Raw genomic sequence first — 24,165 nt, 5'->3', positions numbered from 1 at the left:
AGATCGAGATATTTTCCAGTAACTGATTTAATCAAGAGAAACTCTTCTTCCCACTTGTCTTTCCCACTACCTTTGGACTTCCTGTGCCTTTCTGTACTTCAGATATAAAAGTTATTTTTCTTAGAATAACTTTGTTTTCCTACATATATTGCATCCCTTCTGTCTTCTCCTCTCCTGCATCTGAATTCTGATATTCCACAGGTGAGTGAAAAAAAAACATGAATCTCTCTTCCTTTCTCTGAACAACTTCCCTGCTGTTAGACATTTTATATACTGAAGCTTGCGGCACAAAACTTATGCTGGTCATTGAACATAAGAAACATGGAGCAATGTTTTGTTGTATGAGCCAAGAAAGGATTCCAAAAGTGTTTTTATCCAAGTTCAGATCTCTGGCAGACAGTGAGGTGCAGCTCCACGTTGAAAGCCTTCTCACGCACCTGGCTGATACACTTACAGCACTCTCATCTGAAGGTGATCAACCAAGGAAGAATTATTCCAATGAGTTTTTTTATGTATCTAGCCTTGTGGTGCTGACATTACCTAAGACTTGGCTTTATCAAGCAGCAAAGAAACATTGGCTGCTGCAGTATCAGACGTAGGGACATTTCAAGGAGACTTTATAAAACTGAAGGGAAATTTTCTTGCCAGAATACAAAATACATCTCCCTCTCCTTACCGTTTATTCACATTTATTACCAGATCTTTTGCTGTAAAAAAGAACAAGAGGCAGTTTCTTTACAAGCTACAAAAATTAGAACTACAAATATAATCACTAAAAATACAGCCCAAAATATTGTATGGATTAGCCAAAAATAGACTTTTTAAAATGTGGTTTTGATACAAAGCAAAATAAGACAAGATTCAACCATCATGTGAATGTTAGGTGGGGACAACACAGCTGTGAAGCTGTAGTGATGGGAGTTCTTTTTACCAGGAGTGCATATTGTATCAGCTGTACTCATGGAGGCCAAGGGTGGTTTCAGTTTCTAGATATCTGCCTGACATATTTGTGCCTGGCTGAGGAACAACAGTTAGATCTCCTGAGGCACTTTGCTTGGAACTGATGTCAAGGGGTTGTTTTGTGTTTACATCAGCTTTGGTCTCTGTAAAGGCTTATAATGCATGTCTAAAGCTAGATGAATTGTTCGCAAATGTAGCAGCTCATGTATTAGACAAAGCAAATTGGGTTGACTAAAGACAGCTGCTGTCCTTTAAAACCATGAGAGCTGGGTGGAAAATCATTGACTCATCCTACAAGAGCTTTTGAGATGCCACCCGTACCCACTCTTCTGTTGTGAGAACAAAGTAAGACATTCAGAGGGTAAAACCTCCCAGAAGCCCAGACTGACGCCTTTCATGAGGCACGGCAAGGCCATGGGGCTGCTGGGGGGGCAGGGGCGGCCCAAAGCACAGAGCCCAAAGGCAGTTCTGGTGGCTTTTCGCTCCACTTTCCTTTATGTAGAATCATAGAATGTCCTGAGCTAGAAGAGACCCAGAAGGATCATCGAGTCCAACTCCTGTCCCTGCACAGGACAACCCCACAGTTCACACCATGTGTCTGGGGACATTGTCCAGTCTCTTCTTGAACACTGTCAGACTTGGGGCCATGACACCTCCCTGGGGAGCCTGTTCAGTGTCCAGCACCCTCTGGGGGAAGAACCTTTTCCTCATGTCCAACCTAAACCTTCCTTGGCACATCTTCCTGCATTTCCCTTGGGTTCTGTCATTGGTAACCAGAGAGAAGAGTTTGGTGCCTGCCCCTCCTCCTCCCCTTGTGAGGAAGCTGTAGCCACCGTGAGGTCTCTCTCCCCTCGGTCTCCTCCAGGCTGAACAAACTCAGTGAATTTAGCTGCTCCTTATACAGCTTCCACTCATATATGGTGCATACATTCTAATTACCAAACTTCACCAGATCAATAGGCATTTCCCATCACTGGTGCTTCAGAAGTGGGTTCTCTGTAGATTGATGAGGCACTTGGAGCAAGTTCCCTCCTAACTGACTCATGGCAGCTCCTTTTTCAACTGATCTACATTGAATAAGATGTGATCTATCACAAACAAGACCCTTGGTGCTTAAAGAATTGACCATTTGCACCAGTGACCTTCACAAACTGACCAGCCAGACGTGGTGGCCTAGTCCCTGCAGTGTGGGTTTTCGAGGCTCCTGGATCACAGTATCACAGTATCACAGTATGTTTGGGATTGGAAGGGACCTCAAAAGATCATCTAGTCCAATCCCCCTGCTGGAGCAGGAACGCCTAGGTGAGGTCACACAGGAACATGTCCAGGCGGGTTTTGAATGTCTCCAGAGAAGGAGACTCCACAACCCCCCTGGGCAGCCTGTTCCAGTGTCTGTCACCCTCACTGAGAAGAGTTTTTTCTCAAATTTAAGTGGAACCTCTTGTGTTCCAGCTTGATCCCATTACCCCTTGTCCTATCATTGTTTGCCACTGGCTCCATCCTCATGGCACTCACCCTTTATATATTTATAAGTATTAATAAGGTCACCCCTCAGTCTCCTCTTCTTCAAACTAAAGAGCCCCAGCTCCCTCAGCCTTTCTTCATAAGGGAGGTGCTCCACTCCGTTAGTCATCTTTGTTGCCCTTTAATCATCCTTGTTGCCCTCTGGCAACAATGAAATCCTCTGGCTTTGCAGCCACTAGCAAGACTTTTTCTTCCCTGCACACATTAGTACATTAACAAATGGCCCAGTTGGGATGAGAACCTGAGCGTGTACCAGACCCTCAGTACTCTGCTCTGGGGGAAGTGGACACATGGGACAGGGTTTCTTTTTCTCCCCTTTTTCTCCTGGCACAAGAAAGCTCTCCATGAAGTGAGAGGGCTTTGCTGGTTGATTGGGCTGAGTGCCCAGGGAGGCAAGGCTGGTGGAGCAGGGCTGGAGGAGCACTTGTACATCCATTTTATTGCTGTTTCTGTTTTCTCAGTTAAAAGTTTTTTTCTCAGGAAAAGTTTAATGTTTGACATTTTCTGAAAAATGCCCCATCAGTTTTGTGGCTAAATTGTATTTTTTCAGTAATCGGGCAACCTAGCTCATATATTACAGCAATGCAACACTCCTTACCAGGAAAGGATTAACTTTATATATATAATCTGCCTATAGGCCAAGCCTTACCTGACACAGTTCCACTTATACGAACTGTTTTCCTTTGGTCTTCCCTCTCTTTCACCTCAGTCGTTTCTCCCCTCATCCAAATAAATTATACATAAACCAAGTTTGTGAGCTGTTTTGGAAAAAAAGACCCTGTCTCTTCTTTCCTCATCTATACAGAGCCTGACACAATGAGAACCTGAACCCTGATCAGTGTTTTGAAGTGGTGTGTGCTCCAAGCATTTGAATACTTGAATTCTGTTTATTAGTCATAAAGAAGAGAGGTTGTGGGTTACAAGTGCTGCAGTAATTTGCCTCTAAAGATGCTGAATTGGTATTCTGCAAGAGCATAGAGATTTATGCTATGGCAAGGAGAAGAGGAATCCTATATTCTAGCAGACACTCTGGTGAACAAAAGATAATTGCAAACTTAAGTCCATTTGGAGCACTCATGCTTTTAGGAGCAGTAGCCACAACAACTAGTTCATATATTTTCAGATTAAAAAAGAAAGTATTGCATGACTCTTCTGTCTTTATTTGAGAGGAAAATAAAACTCTAAAATTTGATATCCTGTAATAATTTATCTGACAAGGACTTAATTTCTCTGCCTGTTTAGGGAAGGACAAGATCTGCACTGCTGCTTAGATATTAATACAAGGTTGAATACCAAAGGAGGGCTACTTTTTAAAAAAATTCTAGGTCTAGTAACTCAGATCTTTAGAAAGAAGCTGAATTACACCAAAAATTCCTTGATCAGGTTGCGGCGAGAAGACAAATACCAGTCTATCCCTGTGTTCAATGTGACCGAAACAGTCCTCATACTCACTTATATCTGGCATTTATTTCTTCAGCTCAGTGAATGAACATTGTCATTGACAACAAAAACACAGCCACATCTCACCTGTGAGGTCATCGTTGGGCCAGGAACCGAGCTGGCAGGCTTTGCATGTATATTCATCAAATACATATTCATTCTCTTTACAAGGAGTACAGGTCCAGCAGCAACTCACTTCTCCTTTACGGATCACCTGAGACAAAAATGAACATTTGACTTAGCAACATAAAAGTACATTCGTGCTGCCCCAGTTTAATTTTTAATCATTTTTTTAAATAGAGGTCTTTATTATTATTATTTTATTTTATTTTAAAAGGATCTTCTTTTCATTTTGTTTGCTTTTACAAAATATGACACAAGTCCTCAATTCTCCCATCATGTACGTAGCGGAACAAAGTAACCATCAGCCCTACAGAATTATAAGTAGAGGTACAGAATGATGGTAAGATATTTTTTCACCTCTTAGAATTAACAAAACTCAATATTTCATAGATGGCAATGTGCCTACAGAAGGCAGTGCGTGATATTCAAGGCATATAATTCACTCCATTGTGGTCCATACAGGGAATCATGTCAATGGCATTATATAATGGTTCATTACCTAAAGATTTTTGGGTGCTTATTTCTCATCTGCTTGTGAGTGATTTGTTAAAACTGATTTTTTCCAGACAGCAAAATGAATATGCCTTTTCCAGAATTATTTAATTACTGCAGTTCCAATTAACATTTAGGAGTGAGAATGTTATCTTTATCAATTTTAACATCTGACCTGATTTCTCATTTTATAATTTACTGTCAAATGTTATTGCAAGCTTATGATTGAGATGCAGATTTTTCAAGATCCTTATTTGTCATCTCTTGGCACTGAAAACATCGGTGCTTCTTGTCAATATATCTTTTTTTTTTTTTTTTTTATTTATTTAACTAAAGTATTCCCAGTCTCTCTGCTCTTTTCAAATAATTTATAAGCAAATACTTCCAGTTATAGCATAGGAAGTAGATTGACTTACACATCTTTTGCAATGACGAATTAGAAGGTGGCTTCAAAATCAAATGTCTTAACTGTAATTTTAATAAATGAAATGTAAAGGAGTGTAACAAAAAAGAACTGGATTACTCTCTGCAGTGCTGCAGTGAATAAAGTATAAATTATACCATTTTCATCAGCAATATGGGAACTCAAAAACTAATTTTTGGCTTTGTTTTCTAAAATTGTAGAGTATGAAAAGAAAAAAAAAACCACAACACATCTGAATAGTTAAAGTGGCAGAAAGACCATGGGAGCTTATGTGATTTGCTCTGCAAGTGTTAAGACTACCAGCTAATTAAAAAAACTCCAGAAGAATTAACATCTTTGGATTTCTTTCATTTTGAACCAGAATGAAAAGTTGAACAACTGACAAAATTTCTTCTGTCTGGGAAAAACCATTCTTAGAAAGCTTGTGCCAGTTTTTAGACATACATTTTGGTAAACTTGATGTATTTTAAAAATCCATAATTTTACAGTGTACAAAACACTCAAGAAAATGAAATGCAAAACAGAAACCATATGTTATTATCAAAACACCTGAATTTTTTATCAAAACAATTCACTTACACTTTTCTGTTAAACTTTTCACCAAATCAACAGCTTCTATAAAATACTTGGAATTTGATAAGTCTGTCAGAAAACTGGTACACTGATTGTTTCTTACGTAACACTAATTGAATAATAATCTAGGAAGGATCCTGCATCCTTCCCTAGGAATCAAAATAATTGTTCTCCACTGCTCAGAATCAGGTGAGACTATTTTGTATTTTTATTGCTTAGTCAGCTGTTTATTCATACTTTTATTTTTCATTTCTTGAACAGTTGTTTGTTGTAGCACTTAGTTATAAAATAATATTTTCTGTCCCTTTTAACAAAAATAACTCTTCTTAAAACAAAAAATATTTTCTCTTCCCCTTGTCATCTGGGCAATCCTTTGAACCTGTATTTATTTAAATAGTCGTAAGTCTGCACTATTTTAAATGTATAAAGTTGGGCTGTGCTTGAATTTTATTATGTCCTTCAGATGGATGTACCAAATGTTGCTGAGTGTTGGATATCATCACAATGAATGTTTCAAATTCCTGCATAATAACTCAATCCCACAGAATTCTGTAGGAAACCACCACAGAGTTTGACAGAGTCAAGGTCTCTCGATCATCTGTGGAGACCATGAAGATAAAAGCCTGTGAAATAAACTGTGAGATTTATAATTAATAACCTAATGAAGAGCATAAATAATATTTCAGACACTGAACATCACGCATGTGTCTAAGTGAATTGGCTTCACAGTGAAGAATCCTCTTGGGAGAATCATGGAAAGGATGAGCAGAAGGTGGAAGGAGACATATTATTGAAGGTCACAAGATACTGCTATCACCTCTGTCATAGCAACAGACCATAAAGGAGCACACAGTCTCACAGTTCTGAAATTATTATCTGTTTGTCCATCTCTATCCTCTCACACGTATGACTTTGTGGCTGGAGCAGGCTAACATCAGACCCCTGTTTAGTTACCATGGGAGCAATTAATCCCACTTTTATGTATCTACAGAAGGCATGTTCTCATCTGAACCAGCCGCCCTGGCTGGGTGCCTTTTGCCATCAGTGAAGAGAAGCACGTATTTCTATGTCATCTTAACAGTTGCCTCCTGATCTGGAATAATATATTTATTTCCATTGACTATTAAAAAAGTTTGGAAATTTGTCATAATGGTATATGCTTGCACTGAAGATGTAAACATTTGGTCTGATGAAACTCACTTACTGACTTTCCCGAAGACCAGTTAGTGAATATAAGACACTGACTGTGTCCTAAAACTCTGGAAAATTCAGACTGAAGAGTTTCATTCTGTCTTGCAGAGCATGGTCAGCTCCATCAGCCCCTTCCCACAGCTGCTTTACAGTTTTGCCGGCATGCCTTGTTAACACAGGGGAAAAGTGATCCCATTCGAGTGAGAAATTACAGAAATTACAGCTGTTTTTTTTTTTTTCAATCTGAGCCACTTTGTTGTCCATGCCCATCCCCTTAGTCCGTAGGCTTTTATTTAGATGATTGCAAAGCAAGCTGAGGATTTGCAGTATTTTAGCTGTTCTGCAGTAAGTGTCAGGGGATGCTCAAGGATAATAGAGTACAATTAATATATGACAGATTAATCTACCCTTCTTACTTACTGCAACACTGCAAGGGAGGAAGAAAAAAAACTGGGAAACAAAGAAGCAATAAAACAGGGATGATTTAAAAAAAATATGTTACTTACATTTCCTGAAGTTCTAAGTAGCAGTAATTATCAATGCTCTCTGATGATACCACAGACTTAAGGTCTGAGTAATAATGTTCCAGTTTAGTTATCTATGTCTAGCATTGAATTAGTAGCAATTGTTATTTATAATTTATCTGCAATTGTACTGACATGTCCTAGTCAGGGATTTGCACTCCACTGAATCAAATGCTGTAAAAATATGCAGAAAAAAAACCCCAAACACCTGTCCTAAAGCATTTGAAATACAAGAGTAAAACAGTCAGCAATTCACAGATACAGGACTACAAGAAAATAGCAATTTATGAAACTAGCAAGATAACTGACATGAGTAAGAACTAAATACATAAGTCTTTCTCCATGTAAGAGTAAGGAAAATCTTGCTTTCAAATGTCAAGGCGATGCATAATGTACAATTGAAGTAAATGGAGAAAATATTTACCTTTATCTGGCCTTTTTCACAGGGTTCACTGCACACAGATCTGATGATATTATTTTTCTCTGACCATATTTCATCATCATCCATTTTCAGCTCACCATTGTCCCAGCTGCCAACATTGATATAATCAAAGTAGTCCTTCCCCATTTTCTTGAAATTCATTATTTCATATCTTTGGAAACACAAAGAGGAGGCATAGCTGAGTTGAGGAGAACATCACAAAACATTTCAAACTAAAGGAACACTATATAGTTAAAATCAAGCTCGTTGAAATAAATAAGTAAAATTTCAAGCATTATGCTTGCCCTGTAGTGTCTCCCAGTAATTTTTGTGATATCGTCAACTTTTTTTTCTTTTCTAATTTAATTTGTTTTCTTCAATCACTATGAAATATTCCTGATCACTTTGGCTTTAAGTGACTGAGCTTCTGAGTATGACAAGGACAACAATGAAACGAGCCAGACAAGACTGATCCTGTGTAACTCCCAGGACTGAAGCCAATTGTATAGGGAACCTTAGATGTCCTAGGCTCCCTCTATAGCAGATGCAGATAAATCTAAACCTATAATGCTCGTTCCCAATGCCAAGTGCTCCACACTGTCTGCAGGTGCTTATTCACTTCCTGAGGAAGCCTAAAGATCGCCGAGCTCCTACAGTGAAGTAGAAGCAACCTGGGCCTGTGGGATCAAAAGAAACTTCCTGTGCTGTAGAACTGGAAGATACAACTTAGTGTGGCATACAGAGAGGAGTCAGGCACAGACACCAGGGCTCTGGACTTACTGGAGGCTTCAAGGAGATCAAGAGGCATCTTGTAGTCCAGGCATTTGAAGAATGAAGCTGGCTTACTCTTTTTTTTTTTTTTTTTCTTTTTCTTTTTGCCTTTTTCTTTCACAACATAGCAGCAGCAAATGCTGGTTTTACCCATCCATACAACCCTCTTAATTTTTAAATAATTGCTCTGCAATCAGAACACATTTAATTCCTTGTATAGTATGGTATGGTATGGAAGAGAAAGAGTATTTTTGCTGCAGTCCCAGGCTGCTTTTGAGTCAGATCATCTCATCATCTGGGGACAGAATCATTAAGAGCAGAGACAGTGCTGATGAGAGTTTTCAGGTTCGTGTTCCTCCTTCTTCCTCCTACAATCTTTTTAACTCTCGCAGAACACTGTAAAAAGTATATGGAGCTGTCTGGGACTCATCAGCCTCCTACTGGCATGTTGAATGCCAGGCCTGCTTTCTGCCTTACAACCCAGTTCTTTTAGCACTTATTTGTAAGGCACACATAAGGCAGCTCCTGAAGTGCTGATGTTATCCTTTCCTTTACCACCTTTTTAGTGGGTTTTGCAGTAATCTGATTAAGCAACATGAAATTCACCAATGAAAAATAAGCAAATGATATAGACTGAGAAGATGATGAACACAATAATAGTTTTTAAAATTGGCCTGGTTCATAAATGAGGAGCCAGCTTTTTCCTGGCAGCAGGCACAAAATTAGTCCCCAAGGCAAAGTAAATGGACAGGGTAGGATAAAGAGTGATACTGTTAGAGTGTAATTTGTGAAGTACAATGAACAGATAAGTGAAAGAACCAGCTTATTGAATCAAACAATTTCTTAAGTAAGATACTAAAGCATCTCTCTTAATCTTGAACGAACACTTTTAAGACTGAAGATCAGTAGCCATACTATGTGTAACATCAATATTTTTCCAAGGCTGACATAAAAAAATACGGTATAACTCTTTTAAGATATACTTCATCCATGGATATCAGTATGCTTTGCATGAGGAAACAGTCTAAATGTTCCAGTGGAGAAACTATGGTAGGGATTCAAGGCCAAAATCGCACACAGGTCAGAGTCAGGACTGCTGTGAAAGAAAATTAAAGCGGAGCTTGACTGAATGGACAATATGATCTTACCCCTATTGTATGATTCTTGAGTTTTTCCAAAAGAAGAAAAAATGACCAATGACACAGCTAGGAAGAAAAATTTATGGTAGTCCTAGATTTTGGAACATTTCACTTTCATTCTGTATGAAGGAAATGTCCATGGCTTTGAGGATGACCTCGTTGAAGTTGGAGATGTGAATGCCAGACTGACACAAATTAATTGAATCCAGACAATACACACACAAACCCAAATAAATAAGCTTTTATGCATGATTATAAACCAAGCTGTTGTTGTTTTGTTTTGGTTTTGTTTGGTTTGGTTTTGTTTTTCTGAGGTTCACAGGCATATTAACAGTCTGTTCAAAGATTAAACAGACTAACCAAAAAGTTAGCCCAGAAGCCACTGTGGGGTCTTTATTCAGCATTATCGGGACATTGTAACACTCCTCTGATTATCCCTTTGTTAAAGCTGTCATTTCAGAATTTCATGGACAGATGAACAAAAGTACTCTCAATGCTTAACAGGCCATGGGAACTAGAACAATTGTCCCTCTAGTAGTAATTCCATGCTTATATCCCAAGGAAAATACTGGAAAGAAACCTAACAAATTAAATAAACTTTAATTAAATAAACTTTTGCCTTAATATGTTTTGTCTTTCACAAGCTCCTTGTGCAGAGCAACATTGGTAGACTGATAGTAAGAGCCAGACTCAGTAAGTCCATTGCTATAGTGGAGGTTCATGAGTCACTGGTTCCCTGGAGCTTCCTTGAGATACCACAGGGACAGTTTGTCACTTTAGGAAACGAGAGCAGATGGTGTGATAGCACATTTCCAGCAGAGCCCTAATCACAGTGCAAACCCCTTGTTTCAAAACAGAAGTGCCATGAAGTTGCTGAGAATCCATATTCTATTGGTAGCACAGCCAAAACATCAGCATCTTGTTTTTCTTGCATTTTCTTGCCTTCTCAATTTGTTCTTTGGAGTTTTGATAGTATTTACAGATAGTTGTTCTCTTCCTGAGAAAATGTGTCTGTCTCTTTCAGACTCATTTGTTTTTTTCCTTGTCTTCTGTCTCACCTAAAACAAGCCTTCCACTAGACTGGCTATCTGCTTAAAGCTCAACATAAACATAAAGAACATTGGAACAGGGCCAGGATTCAAAGCATCTTGTGGGATTAAACATGTGTTGTATAATATCAAAACCCTTTTGCTACACATCAAAATCCTGAGCTATCTAGGTCAGAAAGGCTTTTTATGTTCTGATTTCCTGCTTAACACCACTGCCAACGTACAGCTGTGAGGATTTAAATTTCCATTTTATGAAGCGAAGATGCTGCTATCAATGCAAATGAACAGGGGAGATGAGTTGTTCTAGTATGACCACACCATCTCCCAGCTGTTGCAAATAGTGTTTGACAGTGCTCCAAAGACTATAAACTACTCAAAACCTTGGAGTTAGATCTGGAGCTCCATACAAAGCTTTGACTCAATGTTGGCTACTTTAAGCACATAGGCTGGGTTTAATAATATGACTATTGTAGGAGTAAAGGGAACAAAGAACTATATTTCAAAAATAAATGATCTCTGGGAGCATTTTGTTATCACACACAGTCCATTAGTCTGAGTAGGCAGATCAATACTGTACCTCACACAAATCCAGTGAGGCTGGACTTTCTGAAAGTTGCATTACCCCAAGGTGCACAATCAACATGGTGTCCCCATGGTCTTTGGTGAAACACTGATGTCCTACTCTGACTGAGCAAATGACTGAACATCATGTAATTCCTTCATCATCTTTCTTAGAATTCAATTTTTAAAATGTTGAGATGTTCAGTTAAATTCCATGCAACAAACAGAATTAAATCATTAGTGTTAAGCATGCCAGCATGACGAAAAGTTAAAGGTCTCTTTGCAACATTTATATATTGTCATTAGCGTATTGCCATGCCATATATAATTAATCCATAGCAGACTTCAGTCTTTCTGAAAGAAATGAGTGAAACAGAGTTTGGCATGAGGTAGGATGCAGTCCACTGCATCTAAGCACCATAAATCAAATGGAAATCCTTTAAGAGAAGTCTGGGATAAGCATTTTTAAAATAATTTGGTCAAAAATCCAGACTTACCACTTTTCTTCAGAATTCAGCCATTTGTAAAAATAGAAATGTTTAGTGGAAGACAGCCTTGCTCACCGAAACAGTATTAAAAACAAATTTTCATCTGAAATTTTCCTGGATTTCTGCCAGTTTGTATCTTAATTCTCTTACCAACTCACAGTGCACTTCCTTAGAGCCTAAGTCTGAAGAGTTCTAAAATTTGTGTCTCCAGAGACACAACCGGATTGCTTTGTAGATGGCTGCCCTGATGTCTTTGGGGAAGAATGCTGACTTTACAGGCTTTCAAATAAAAATTTATTTGGAAACTTCAGAAAGTTTTGGAAAAGTCAAAATATTCTGAGTAATGGATTTACTTTACCTACACATCTCTACTCAGAAGTTAACATTTTCCTTTGAGTTCACATTAGTGGGAGAAGACAAAATTGAAATGAATGTGCAGGATGAACAATTTTCCCTCTAGTAATCTAATAAGGAAAAATATACTTTGAATGCTATCACACTTGCTGTTCATGTTCTGACAGTTCAGTAGACAGAAACCCAGAAAAAAACTCATCACTCTTTCATGTGCGTTTATATGAATACTGCATATATGTCTCAGAAAAAGAAAAAATTCTCTTATATTTCATAGAAGTATGTATAAGTTATCAGCAAAAGAAGCTTTGTTTAAATTCAATTTGGTTTATAGCAGCACAGTATGAATTAATGGCTTAGTCTGTTACAGAAGTGGAAAGTTTTTATTTGGAAAGTATGGAAGCACATTCTTCACAATTCTAGTGGAAAAAAAACCCCCAGAAAATTAATGCAATATTTTTGATATTGTTTTACTTTTATTAACAAAAGAAATATGTCTACTATGGTTGCCTATTGTTCAATCGAACACATACACCTAAACTACCAAAGAAAGATATAGCAATGTTGTGGCGGTCATCATGGTATATGAACATAAAGTTGGAGGTCTGGTGGTTTGTAGTGAGAAGTACCTTTTAATAGCACAGAAGAAGCAAATTAATACAGGAAGATTGTGTGCCTGAAAGTTCATGTCCTTTCTTATCACAAAAATGCACATTAAAAACAAAAAAAAAAACAAACCAAAAAAAGTTATTTTGAAAAAATAAGCACAGAAAGTCAGGAAATGTGAAAATAAAAGTATGAGATCTTACTTCTGATGTGAAGTCCACATGTATCTACTGCGGTCAGTTAAGGTGTCTGGTACCAAATAGTTTGACACATGTTAACATTACCTTCCTGGTGAGTCGCCATTCTCATCAAACAAGATCATGTCCCCAGAGACCCCGGTAAAGTTAGTCTTCATGAGGGATTCCAGGAGCTTCCGACCATCTATGGGCTTCATGGCATCACAGAGGCCCACATAGCCTGGGCAGAGCGAGAGCTGCATATTGTGGAGGCCGTACGCCATGGAGTATATTGCATTGATCACAAAGCCCATCTTGGAGTCCTGAACGTGTTGCGTCCTCAGGGTCATCTGGCCTGCCGGGGAACATGTCAGAGCAGGTGGTTAGTGCATGTGGCTGGAATACCATCAGCTCTTATGACACCTGTTGTTGGGTTGGTTGTTAGTGGTGGGAAAAGTATTTTTAAGTATCTTAAATAGTTCATAACAGATGCTCTTACAGGTACGCACACTGACCATGTTAGAAAAAAAAAAAGAAGAAAGAGATTAAAGAAGAGGTTCTCTTTAAATATTTTACAATCCAGTTGATGCCTTTCTCTGTGCAGCTCCACACCTCACAGACTTTGTTTTTCAACTACTTTTCTATGTGTCATGAGCATTATAATTTAACATTTTGAAGAATCCAGAAACTTCTCCCCACCTGCAGAAATCTCTCCACATCCTCAGAAATGTTTTGTTGGGGTGTAAATGATAACATGGGGTCTATTCTGTAGTGACCTTGTAGACAATGCTTTTGTTTCAGAGACATGGGAACCAAACCAGTGCGAACAGACTGACCTAGGCACAACTTCTCTGCTGTACCAAAAGCTTCCCGTGCTAATAACTCTTCTACCTTTATATCTCTTGCTCCTCTCTGTTTACCAAGCAAGGATAATGATGCAATGCAGATAAATGCATTAAAGTGTCTGTGAACGGTTTGATGATGTGTGTTAAGCAATGACTCTCTTCAGCAAAAACTGGTTAACCTTACTCTGTTCAGGTTTTAAAACATTCTGTCTGGATTTCTATTTCCTATTTAAGTTTCTGTAAAATGCACAATAAAAATTCAGTCAGCAGCACCCCGAAAGTCTTTTTTTTTAATAGCACAGTTTTATTAATGGCATAGATTTGCTCTGCTGGCAGCACCAGTCCAGCTAAGGAAGAGTAGACTGGAGGTTTTCTGCCTCATATGTCATCAGCAAAGCTGCCAGCTGCACTCCAGCCACCCGATCTTTAGCACTGGGAAAGGAGAGGAATCAGAGATAAAGAAACTACATCAGTGCTGCTGGGAATTAGTCAGACACCTTGGAAGGATTTGGCTCTGGAGGGAGAACAAACAAAGAGCTCTACTAGAATATTTGGTCCCCTTTTGTCAGTAAAGCAGCAGTCCTTAGGAGCTGGGGAGTCCCATGTGTGGGCAGCTAGGAGCAAAGAGAATGGAAATAACCCTCTCTGTCCACTCCATGGGAGTCTCCCGTATGTGAGCCAACAGCTCACCTTTCAGGCTGTGAACAATATCACCACACAGTCTTAATCACTGAAACATTTTAGAGTACTGAAAACATCAGGAAGTGTACCAAAAATATACAGTTTGAATCGAAAACCATGGTGTAAGGTCAGTAAGTGAATGAGAGTACTGAGAGATCCCTTTTTCCCTTCTGTGCTGGAACTGGCGCTCCCAGTTCCACTCAGCCTCAGGAGCAGTGATTAACAGTTTGGATAGTTAAGTGATATGAGCTTGAAATATCTGAAATAGAATAAAAATTTGGAAACAACACATAGTGTTGCTCATTTGTTCTGTTCTACTAAGGTATTGCTTTTTCCTAATTAAAAATAATAGGCACAAAAACTGCAACAGTAGAGTACACGCAAAACCCAGATTAATTGAAATTAAGTGGAAAATTGAACAAGCATATTACATTGCAATACACAAAACTTGGTTTAACTAATTATTCATCCTCAAAATTAACAGCTCACAAACCATACAGTTAATTATAGTAGCCATTAGAATGAATCAGATTCACATCAGCAATAGTATTTATTATGAAACTATATTTCAGCTGCTTTATTTTGTATGACTGCTTAAAATATAATAACTTAATTCTTACAGGAACACTCTCCACTGGGCTTTCTGCTTCAGTTTTATAGAATTATACTTTCTTTAAACATTGAATCTCATTCAGTACACCTGATAATTTGTAATGAGGCTGCTTAGCTCTTCATAGAAGCTGCTGGCAATTGTCAGCGGAGTTGTGAGGGAATTAGCTGTTGTGAGAATTTCAATATACTTCCCGCTAGTGGAGAAAACAATTCCCTGAGATGTTAACGGTCTGAATTTGCTGTGTAGGGGAAAATCCAACCTGCCAAGTCTGACTGTCAGCATGTAGTACCTCAGAACTCTGTAGTTAAGGGGAACATCTCAAAAAATTAGACGAATCTTTTGCTCTTTAATATACAGTAATATAGTCTTGAAAAATGCCAGTATTAAGAAAATAGTTGTCTGAAAGTGATTTTTAACCCATTTCGCAGAGTATTTAGGCACATCAGACTTGAAGCATCTAAGTAACCCTATTTAACTCAGTGGTCTTAAGACGTGATTTTTAAGGGAAGGGTGTATGCACAAACTAAAAGGCAGTCTTTCATAAAAAAAAAAAAAAAAAAAAAGAAAGAGAAAAACATAAAAATATTTTAAATCTATCCCTGCAACAAGTATGATTTAGGTAGCCTTAAACACATCGTTCACTCTTGTTGGAACTCAGATACATATTCATAAATTCATCCACAAAGCGCTGTTTTTAGACAAGAACTTTTCCTGACACAGGGTCATCAAGAGATGCAGAGGGGGCAAGGGTGAATTTAATTATGATACCACCAGTAATGTTCAATGGAATTGACTTTACTGGTTAAAATCTCAATCAAGAATAATGAAAAAAAAACTAATAAAGGTTGAGATGCTACTACAGAATTACTGAGCAAAGAATAAATATCTACAGACTGTAACCCATATGCTTGTTTATGATATCATAGTACAGCTTTTTTCTATTAGATTTTTTAAAAGCCTGTATCTATAAAACATCTGTTTTTCTCCGTCTTGCACAGCCCCATGTGAGAAAAATTTGCAAAGAAGGAAATAAAAATGTCTTGCTTTCCTGTGGGCTGGGAAAAGCCAGCATGATGCCATTTAATGTTGGCATGTTGGATAAGCAGGACATATTCACATGAAAGTTTTAGTTCGATTTAGGTGTGGGCTTTCAAAGCCAATCTCCAAATCATTCCTGCTCACTGTGCTTTGGTTTGGACTTGGTGTCACAGTTTTAGGGCAACATATCAAATTTGTTTTATTAATAAGAGACACTAAAACAGTGCCCTGGGAAGGCACCTAATGCATCATAACTGCAAATGGTTGTTCATGCCTCAGGACCAGGCTGCAGCCAGTTTAGAGTAAACTTCCACTGAGCTATGAATCTTTTGTGTCTCACAGAGTTTGCAGTCAGATTTAGCATCACTCCCAGGATGCTGCAGTCATCAGGATTTGGAAATAGAGAGGTGACAATGTGCCTGGGCCAGGTATAAATCTGCATTTCATATGTCTCCAGTCGATTCTTGTTGCAATTTTGACAGAGTTAAGTACCTTTTCTGTGGCAGGACTGAGCAATTTTTTCAGGACATAGCTCATATTCCCACAAACATTGTTTGGAAAAATATAAACCTGTTTATTAATCTGTGCTGAATTTGGTGGTTATTTCCAAATTATTATAGAAAGTATTCTGTACTGCAGTACCTCAGAACCAATAAATATTAACACTGCATCATGATAATTGCTGCAGATATAAAAAATTCTGCCTCCTGCAATTAAGAAGGACAAGGCAATGGGAGAATGCAGGGTGAATCTAATCATACCTAAGGAGGAAAGTGAGACAGTACTTGCAATCATAAGTGATCAAACATTGCTGAATTCTTTGAGAATGCAGGGAATCTCAGTGGTTAGTCGATGTGCACAGATATCTCAGTTCTGTCCTGTTTATTCCCTTATCTTTCTTGCTTAAGTAATTTTAGTAAATAAATAAGGGCTTAACCTATTATTTTCCAAGCTCTGAGATCACAAGACAATTCCAGTTGTGAAGTCATATAGCCATTTCTGTCTACAAAATACTGTAGAGACAAATCCTGTCCTTTTGGCAAATCAGATAACGCATCTATCTTTCAGTTTCCCATCTAATAATAGTTCCTTTCCACTACTTCTTATCTGCCATCTTTCTTTAGACTAAATATCACTCAGGAAGGGGACTACTTCACATTATCTTCCTGTTTGTCCTCTGCCTAATACAAGGGACTGGTTATTTACTGGAGTATTTAGATGCTATCATGCTATCTCTGAAATGAAAGCAAAATTACCCTGTATTTCATGGGAAAGATAAGTATGCAAATATTTATTCTACAGATCATTTAGGAATCTATATATACAGGATTTAGGTGAGCCTTTGCAATATGGTTAAATGCACTAAATATCAGGTTAGGAATTTGCTGCCACTGGAGTAGGTGGTTAACATCCATGCTTTTTCCTACTTAAATATATATACTGTTTGTGTGGATTTATCTTTATGTTCCCAGGTTTATTATAAGACTGTAACTATACCAAAGGCAAGAAACAGTCTAAGCATTTTATAAACTGAGAGCATCATAACATGCACCCTTTCTGCCCACAGTGCTGGGAGTGACCTAGTTTGGGACACTCCAGCAATATTGCAGCAGTAGATAAACATGGGCTATGCAGGGCGATCGCAGTCCAGCTCAGCTGCACCTCATGAAACAAGGCTTGGAGGCATGTGAAGGCAATTTCAGGGATGTCCACATCACAGCTATGGAATATGCACTGAGACAGCCTGTTGGTGTGAACCTGGCAGTTTCATAGAATCATAGAACAGTTTGCCTTGGAAGGGACCTTCAAAGCTCATCCAGTGCCACCCCTGCCATGAGCAGGGACATCTTCACCCAGATCAGGTTGCTCAGAGCCCTGTCCAGCCTGGCCTGGGATGTCTCCAGGGATGGGGCATCCACCACCTCTCTGGGCAACCTGGGACAGGGTTTCACCACCCTCAGTGTAAAAAATTTCTTCCTCCGTCTAACCTGAATCTCTCCTCCTTTAGGTTTAAATCATTACCCCTTGTCCTATCATAACAGGCTCTGCTAAAAAGTTTGTCCCCATCTTTCTTTAGGACCTTTTTAATATTGAAAGGCTGCAATAAGGTCTCCCTGGAGCCTTCTCTTCTCCATGGGGAGAAACCTTTTCTTCTTTCTATGGGGAGCTGGGCAGGGGTGGCTCTGAAAGCAGCCAAGAAAGATTAACCATGCAGAGACTGCACAGCCCTAAACTCTTGTTCCAAATTTGGTCTTTTGTGTTGTCACTTCTCCAAAACACAAATATGTAGATGATGGAAGAGAAACATGTTCTTTCACCAAGAAAGTGATTCCAGCTGGCAACACTTCATTCCGTGGATCTATTTAAAAAACAATTAGTGTACTTATGAGCACTGAGCCAAGAAAGGACTTCAGGGCCCTCACAGTCCCAGTGCCAGGTGAGCTGGTTCTCGGCAGGGACAATGCGGAGTTTTCCTCATGCTTCATCATCAATCCAGCATTTCCCCCATACCCCCGAGCTCAGGCCACCCAGTGATGGCTCCACCAGCTGGTAGCAGGGCTGGCAGGAGCTGACTAAATAGCCCTCCTCAAACTGGCCCTCTTGTACCCTAAACATGGAAAAAAAAAAAAAACCTCTAACTTGAAGGAAATTCTGAAATATTACTGTTGTTTCCAGTACTTAACATGCAAATAAACAGAAAATCTGACATTCCTTTTCATTCATCTTTTCTTCTTTTTTTTTTTTTTTTTTTTTTTAATCCTTTCCCTTCCCTGCTTTTTATCCTCAAGGAATATGAAATACAATTTTTTCACTTTACCAGCTGGTAATGTCACAAAGCCACATCAAACAGGGATGGTAAGGAGTGCAAAATTACCATGGTTCAATATGCTTTCTCTGCTTTCTAACTTTTCCAAAGCTGAGAATACTTTTAATTTTAAAAAATGGAGAAAGGATAAAAGGAGTGAAAATACTTTACATTCCAGATGGCACCCCTCGTATTACATTCTTAAGGAGAAACAAGAGAAAAAATATGAGACAGAATATGGGAAAACATTTTTTTAAAAGTGCACATCAGTTTACTATGCAATGGTTTTAGCATTGAAGTAAAGGGAAATTGGTAGTGTTTAATTTTGTTTTAATTTTAAATTTTCTCAGTGATCAAAAGGTTTTTTATGACCACGTCCTAGGGGACATCACAGAGGAAACCAGAAATACAACTTACAGTCTCCAACTATCTCATGTTTCCTCATGACTAACTCACAATTTAGTTTCTATACAGTTTCCATGTATTTCTCATTGAAGACTTAATTAATTCTTCATAGGTTTTTTTGTTTGTTTATTTCTTTTTTGTTTTGTTTTGTTTTTTTGTTTGTTTGGTTTGGTTTGGTTTTTTTTGCTTTGTTTTTGTTTTGAGAGACAAGGGGCTAACAGAAGTGAGTTCTGGTTTTGCTAGCAAATACATCCCATGTTCACAGTACTTGAAGTTCAAGCACACCAACAAATGTGGGATTTTTTCTTTTTTTTTTTTTTCTCTTTTTTTTTTTTTTTTTTTTTGTCTTTCTCTTCGTTAATAAAAAATCAGGACAACAGGCTAATTGGCTAATCTTTGCCACAAAGACATGGTAATGCCTGTCTGCTTCAGAATATGGTGTTGGACTTCTTAGGTCTGTCCTAGGTCCATGCTGTCAAAATTGTGCTCCTTGGGAACACATCTGTAACCTACCTTGGACCTGCATGTTCTGGATGGCACATCACCAAGTCAGTCCTCCCAGAAACATGCATGTCTCTTCAGTGAAGAAATGAGTGGAATCTTATCAAATGGAGGAAAGGTGGTATATGTGAATCAAGTTAAAGCATAGTGTTCATACCTAATAAAGTTAACATTGTTTAAAGACACAGAAATTACTTATTTTGGAAGCTATTACAAAATCTGCCATCAAAGCTTTCTGTTAAAGCAATGTGAAAAAGGTAACATTCAGTTCTCTGCTATTTGTAAGGTTCGGCATCTATTTTTTTTGGTTAAAAATTAAATGTAATTGTTTATTTATTATTATTTTCCCTAATTTTAGTTTCTTACAGGCTCTTGGACTGACAAAAATGTTTTCTGCTCTATGGGAAATTTTGTGTATTTCAAATGTCCTTTTCCATTCAAAATGAATACATAAACTCAATATTGGATTTTAGCTTTTCTGAAAAGGAAATTCAGAAGGAAAAAAAAAGAGATTGGGCAACACTTGAAAATGTCATTTTGATGCTGTGGCAAAAACATAGCATAACACTGAAACAATGTTAAAGCAAATTATAAGCTTGAAACAAAACACTTCACTGTTATTGAAATGAGAAAACAAAAAAATTACTCATTTCAATGCTTTTCTTTCAAAGTGTGTGTCATTGAATCAACATGCTGCTATGGAAATCTTCGAATTTGAGAAGGAAATATCTTCCAGTACAATCCACTTGCCAAATGTTTTTGACCAATTCTAACTTTTACTCTTTGCACCTGAAAGCCAATAATAGCACCATTACACTTCATGTGATGATTATCAATAAAATGTTAAATTTGAGAATGACCAAGGGATCAAATTCAGTGTCCGAAAATGCAGAGAAGACATTCAAATTTTTTTTTCAAGTATGTAGTTGACTTTGGTGTTTTATGTCTATTTAAGCCTACATAAGCAAGGCATATTTAGAGCTTTTATAAATCTGACTAGATGTTGACTTGCATCCTTGGGAACCTATGTACTGGTGGTGGTCTGGCTTCTGTTGTCAAGTTCAGTAAAATCAGTGAAAAGAGTTTCAGTGACTGTAAGTCCTAGTAGAAGGTAAGTCAATAGATGATTTCTTCACACCATTCTCTTAACAACATTATTATCCTTTCACCTTTGACAGAATTCAATTTCTTTGGTCATAAATTGCAATGAAACAAAACCACTACAGATGCAAAAGCACATTAAATACTGGCATATATCTTTCTGTACTGGCAAGCATACATATATGAAGTATCTGAGTCTATGTAGGAAGCTGAACTGCTGAGAAAAAAGAATGACAGGAGCTACTCCAATTCATTAATCTAATAAGAACCGTATATAATCTGAATCCATTTAATTATAATTCGCTTTTATTATTAAGCCTGAAGAGACATGGTATACCTGTAAAATGGTATTAATCTTCCACATAGTTTTCAAGGTTAAGAAATGCAGTGAGAAGAGGAATTATGATAAAAAGAACAAGGAATTATAATATAAAGAACAAAACCACAGTAGCACAGTATATACTCAAATTCATCTAATATATAGAAGGAGGAAGGCAGGGAGCATAAAGTGAAAGAAGAAGAGACATAGCTTTGTAGTCAAATTTTGAAGGAATTTGAATTCCATAACAGCAGTGAGAATGAAGTTATTCAAGGGTTGAGTTACAGGTGTATTAAAATCAGGATCAATATATATCAAAAAGTCTTTCAAGTAGATGTAACAGAGGATATAGCAGTTCTTAGTGTCACACGGCTTCTTCCTCTGTGTCAAAAAAATAGTGATGCGTCTGTGCAGGCTCCTGGCCCAGATTATATGAGGCTCCTGAAAAATTCAGATCTAGATCTTTGTCTTACAGCTGATCTGCCTTGGGAAATTTCTGGACCTGACCCAGCATCACTGTAAGAGTAGTGATAAACTGGTTTTAAGCTCCAGATCTGAAATGTGGCCCATAAAAATTAAAGCTGGATCATCACTCACTTTGCCAGTGTCCAATTATAAGACATAATATTTCAAGAGTATTGATATTATGTTGATCAAGTGTAGAAACTTAGCATTCCTACACTTTTGGTTTTAGATTGCAAATGAAAACAAAACAAATCAAGTTAAAATTATTTTCTATTTTTTAAACAGTAAATTAAAAGGCATTTTAATTCTCCTGAATACAACTTGTCTGTCACCCAGTTTGATACTTGAAACCATAAAATCATAGAACGGTTTGGGTTGGAAGGGACCTTGGAGATCATCTAGTTACAACCTCCTGCCATGGGCAGGATCATGTTCTACTCGACCAGGTTGCTCAAAGCCCCATACAGTGGAAGGTGTTAAGGTTTTACATTTACATTTTATGTGCCCTTCTGTACCATTAGCCATAAAACTTTTCTCAATTTTATCCCTAATCTCCTTTACCTCCCTTGCTGTAAATAAACTCTTTCACTCTTAATCCTGTTCTTAATTGCTTGGAGATATATTAGTCATCCTTCTTCTAAGTTCACTTTTGTACCTTTGGAAAAGTGGTTTTATCTCAGACAAGCCACATGGTTAAATTATGAATGGAAGATTCGGATTTCTGCATCCTGCTAAGACCCATCCAGAATGCTGCTGCAAATCTCATTTACCCTGTTCATAACCTTAAGTATGTTATTTTTTCCTATAAACCCTGCTACTGGCTTGTTTCTCCCAAATATGTCAGACATAAGTTTATTTCCTCACTTTCAATGCCCTCTATGTTCTGTCTATGGTTGAACATTGTCTGTGATTACCCAGCCTCCATCATTTCCTTTTCTGTTTTCTACCTTCGTGCTTTGAAACATGGTATTTAATGTCTGGACCCTGCTGTAAATAACTGCACAATTCCCCCTTCACCTTCCTTCAGATTCTTTTTTCTGTTTTTCCTTTTCAAGAAACTACCACTTTTCTCTGAAGTCTCTAACCTCTGCTAGTCAAACTAAGATGTTGAACTGCTTCATCAGCATCAGCCTCAGTGAGATCCCACCTGCAGCTCTGCATCCAGTTCTAGAGTCCCCAACAGAAGAAAGACATGGACCCTTTGGAACAAGTCCAGAGGAGAACCACAATGATTATCAGGGGGCTGGAGCACCTCTCCTATGAGGAAAAGCTGAGAGAGCTGATGTTGTTCAACCTGGAGAAGAGAAGGCTCTGGGGAGTCCTTAGAGCAGCCTTCCAGTACCAAAAGGGGACCTACAAGAAAGCTGGAGAAGGACTTTTTACAAAGGCATGTAGTGACAGGATGAGTGGTGATATCTTTAAACTGGAAGAGGGTAGATTTATATTACATATAAGAAAGTCTTCCCCATGAGGGTGGTGAGGCACTGGAATAGGCTGCCCAGAGAGGCTGTGGATGCCTCATCCCTTGAAGTGTTCAAGGCCAGGATGGACATGAATTTGAGCAACCTGGTCTAGTGGAAGTTGTCTCTGCCCATGGCAGGGGGATTAGAACCAAATGATCATTAAGGTCCCCTCCAACCCAAACCATTCTATGATTCTATGATTCTCTATTTATTTGCTCTTCCTTGTCTTACACTTAGATCACAGATACTTGCAATGTATATGCTGGTTTTGCTCTGTGTTTAAGTAGCACCTCAAAAATACCGTTTCATCCATGTCTCTGGCTTTTACACAACACGGCAAAAGTAATATAATTTAGCAGCAGGTGCAAAAGAATTCATTTAACAGATCAGGAATTGTAACTATTCTGGTTGTGCCCTAATGACCTTGAAGACTTGACTTTTCCACTAATATTGGTTAGGCCAGAGTTTCACAACATATTTCACTTGCATTGGGTTTTGCTTCTGCTCTGTCTTAAAAACACATTTGTAAAACAACCTCACTAAGAGGAAAAAGGACCAGGAATTTGAGTTCTGGTGGTGACACTTGTCTGTAGAACAGCAAGTACGTACACACTTGGTCTTCAAAGGTCCTAAGGCAATCAATACCAAAGGACTGGATTAACCTTTTGTGACCTGAAGATTGTCATTGAGTGGAGTTACTAATTTGGATCAACTTGCACACCTAGTTACAAACTTTGCTGAATTGTGTCCTTAGATAATAAAAAAAAATCTCACTGGTGCCAGAGGGGAAACCAAATCATTACATGTCTTTTTAAAGATGTGTTTAAAATTCTTTGTTCTGACTCTTGGTGTTCAGAGGTGGTTTGTAGCAGGTCTCCCGTGGCATGGAACTGATTACATTGAAAATCAAGTCAGATAAGTCTGCAAACTTCTCACTTTCTGTATTGTTCCAGCTGGGCAGAAAAATCAATGAATTTAGCAACACCAGTGACACCCATTTAGATTAAGTAAGTATGTTCAAATCTGCAAACAAAAAGTGGGCTTGATGCTAAAGTGTTCATCTGAGTGCGAACTAAGTCTATGGGAAGGGATGGAGACCTTTTAGTGCTTAGAAA

General features: G+C 38.1%; 1 protein-coding gene across 3 annotated transcripts in view; it reads right to left on the bottom strand.

Moving 5' to 3' along the window:
• GRM5 (glutamate metabotropic receptor 5) overlaps positions 1 to 24,165 on the bottom strand; it is a gene marked incomplete at both ends in the record, with an annotated part of 247,840 nt that overhangs the window by 31,480 nt on the left and 192,195 nt on the right. For all 3 annotated transcript variants that reach the window (XM_080354358.1, XM_080354356.1, XM_080354357.1), the window contains 3 exons: positions 4,012 to 4,138; positions 7,676 to 7,844; positions 12,922 to 13,168. In XM_080354358.1, the coding sequence (XP_080210484.1) occupies positions 4,012 to 4,138; positions 7,676 to 7,844; positions 12,922 to 13,168 (543 nt within the window). The remainder of the gene's footprint in view (positions 1 to 4,011; positions 4,139 to 7,675; positions 7,845 to 12,921; positions 13,169 to 24,165) is intronic.

The sequence above is a fragment of the Nesoenas mayeri genome (genome assembly GCF_963082525.1).
Source record: "Nesoenas mayeri genome assembly, chromosome: 1".
In the NCBI taxonomy this organism is placed as follows: Eukaryota; Metazoa; Chordata; class Aves; order Columbiformes; family Columbidae; genus Nesoenas; species Nesoenas mayeri.
This window is presented reverse-complemented; position numbering and strand designations above follow the sequence as displayed.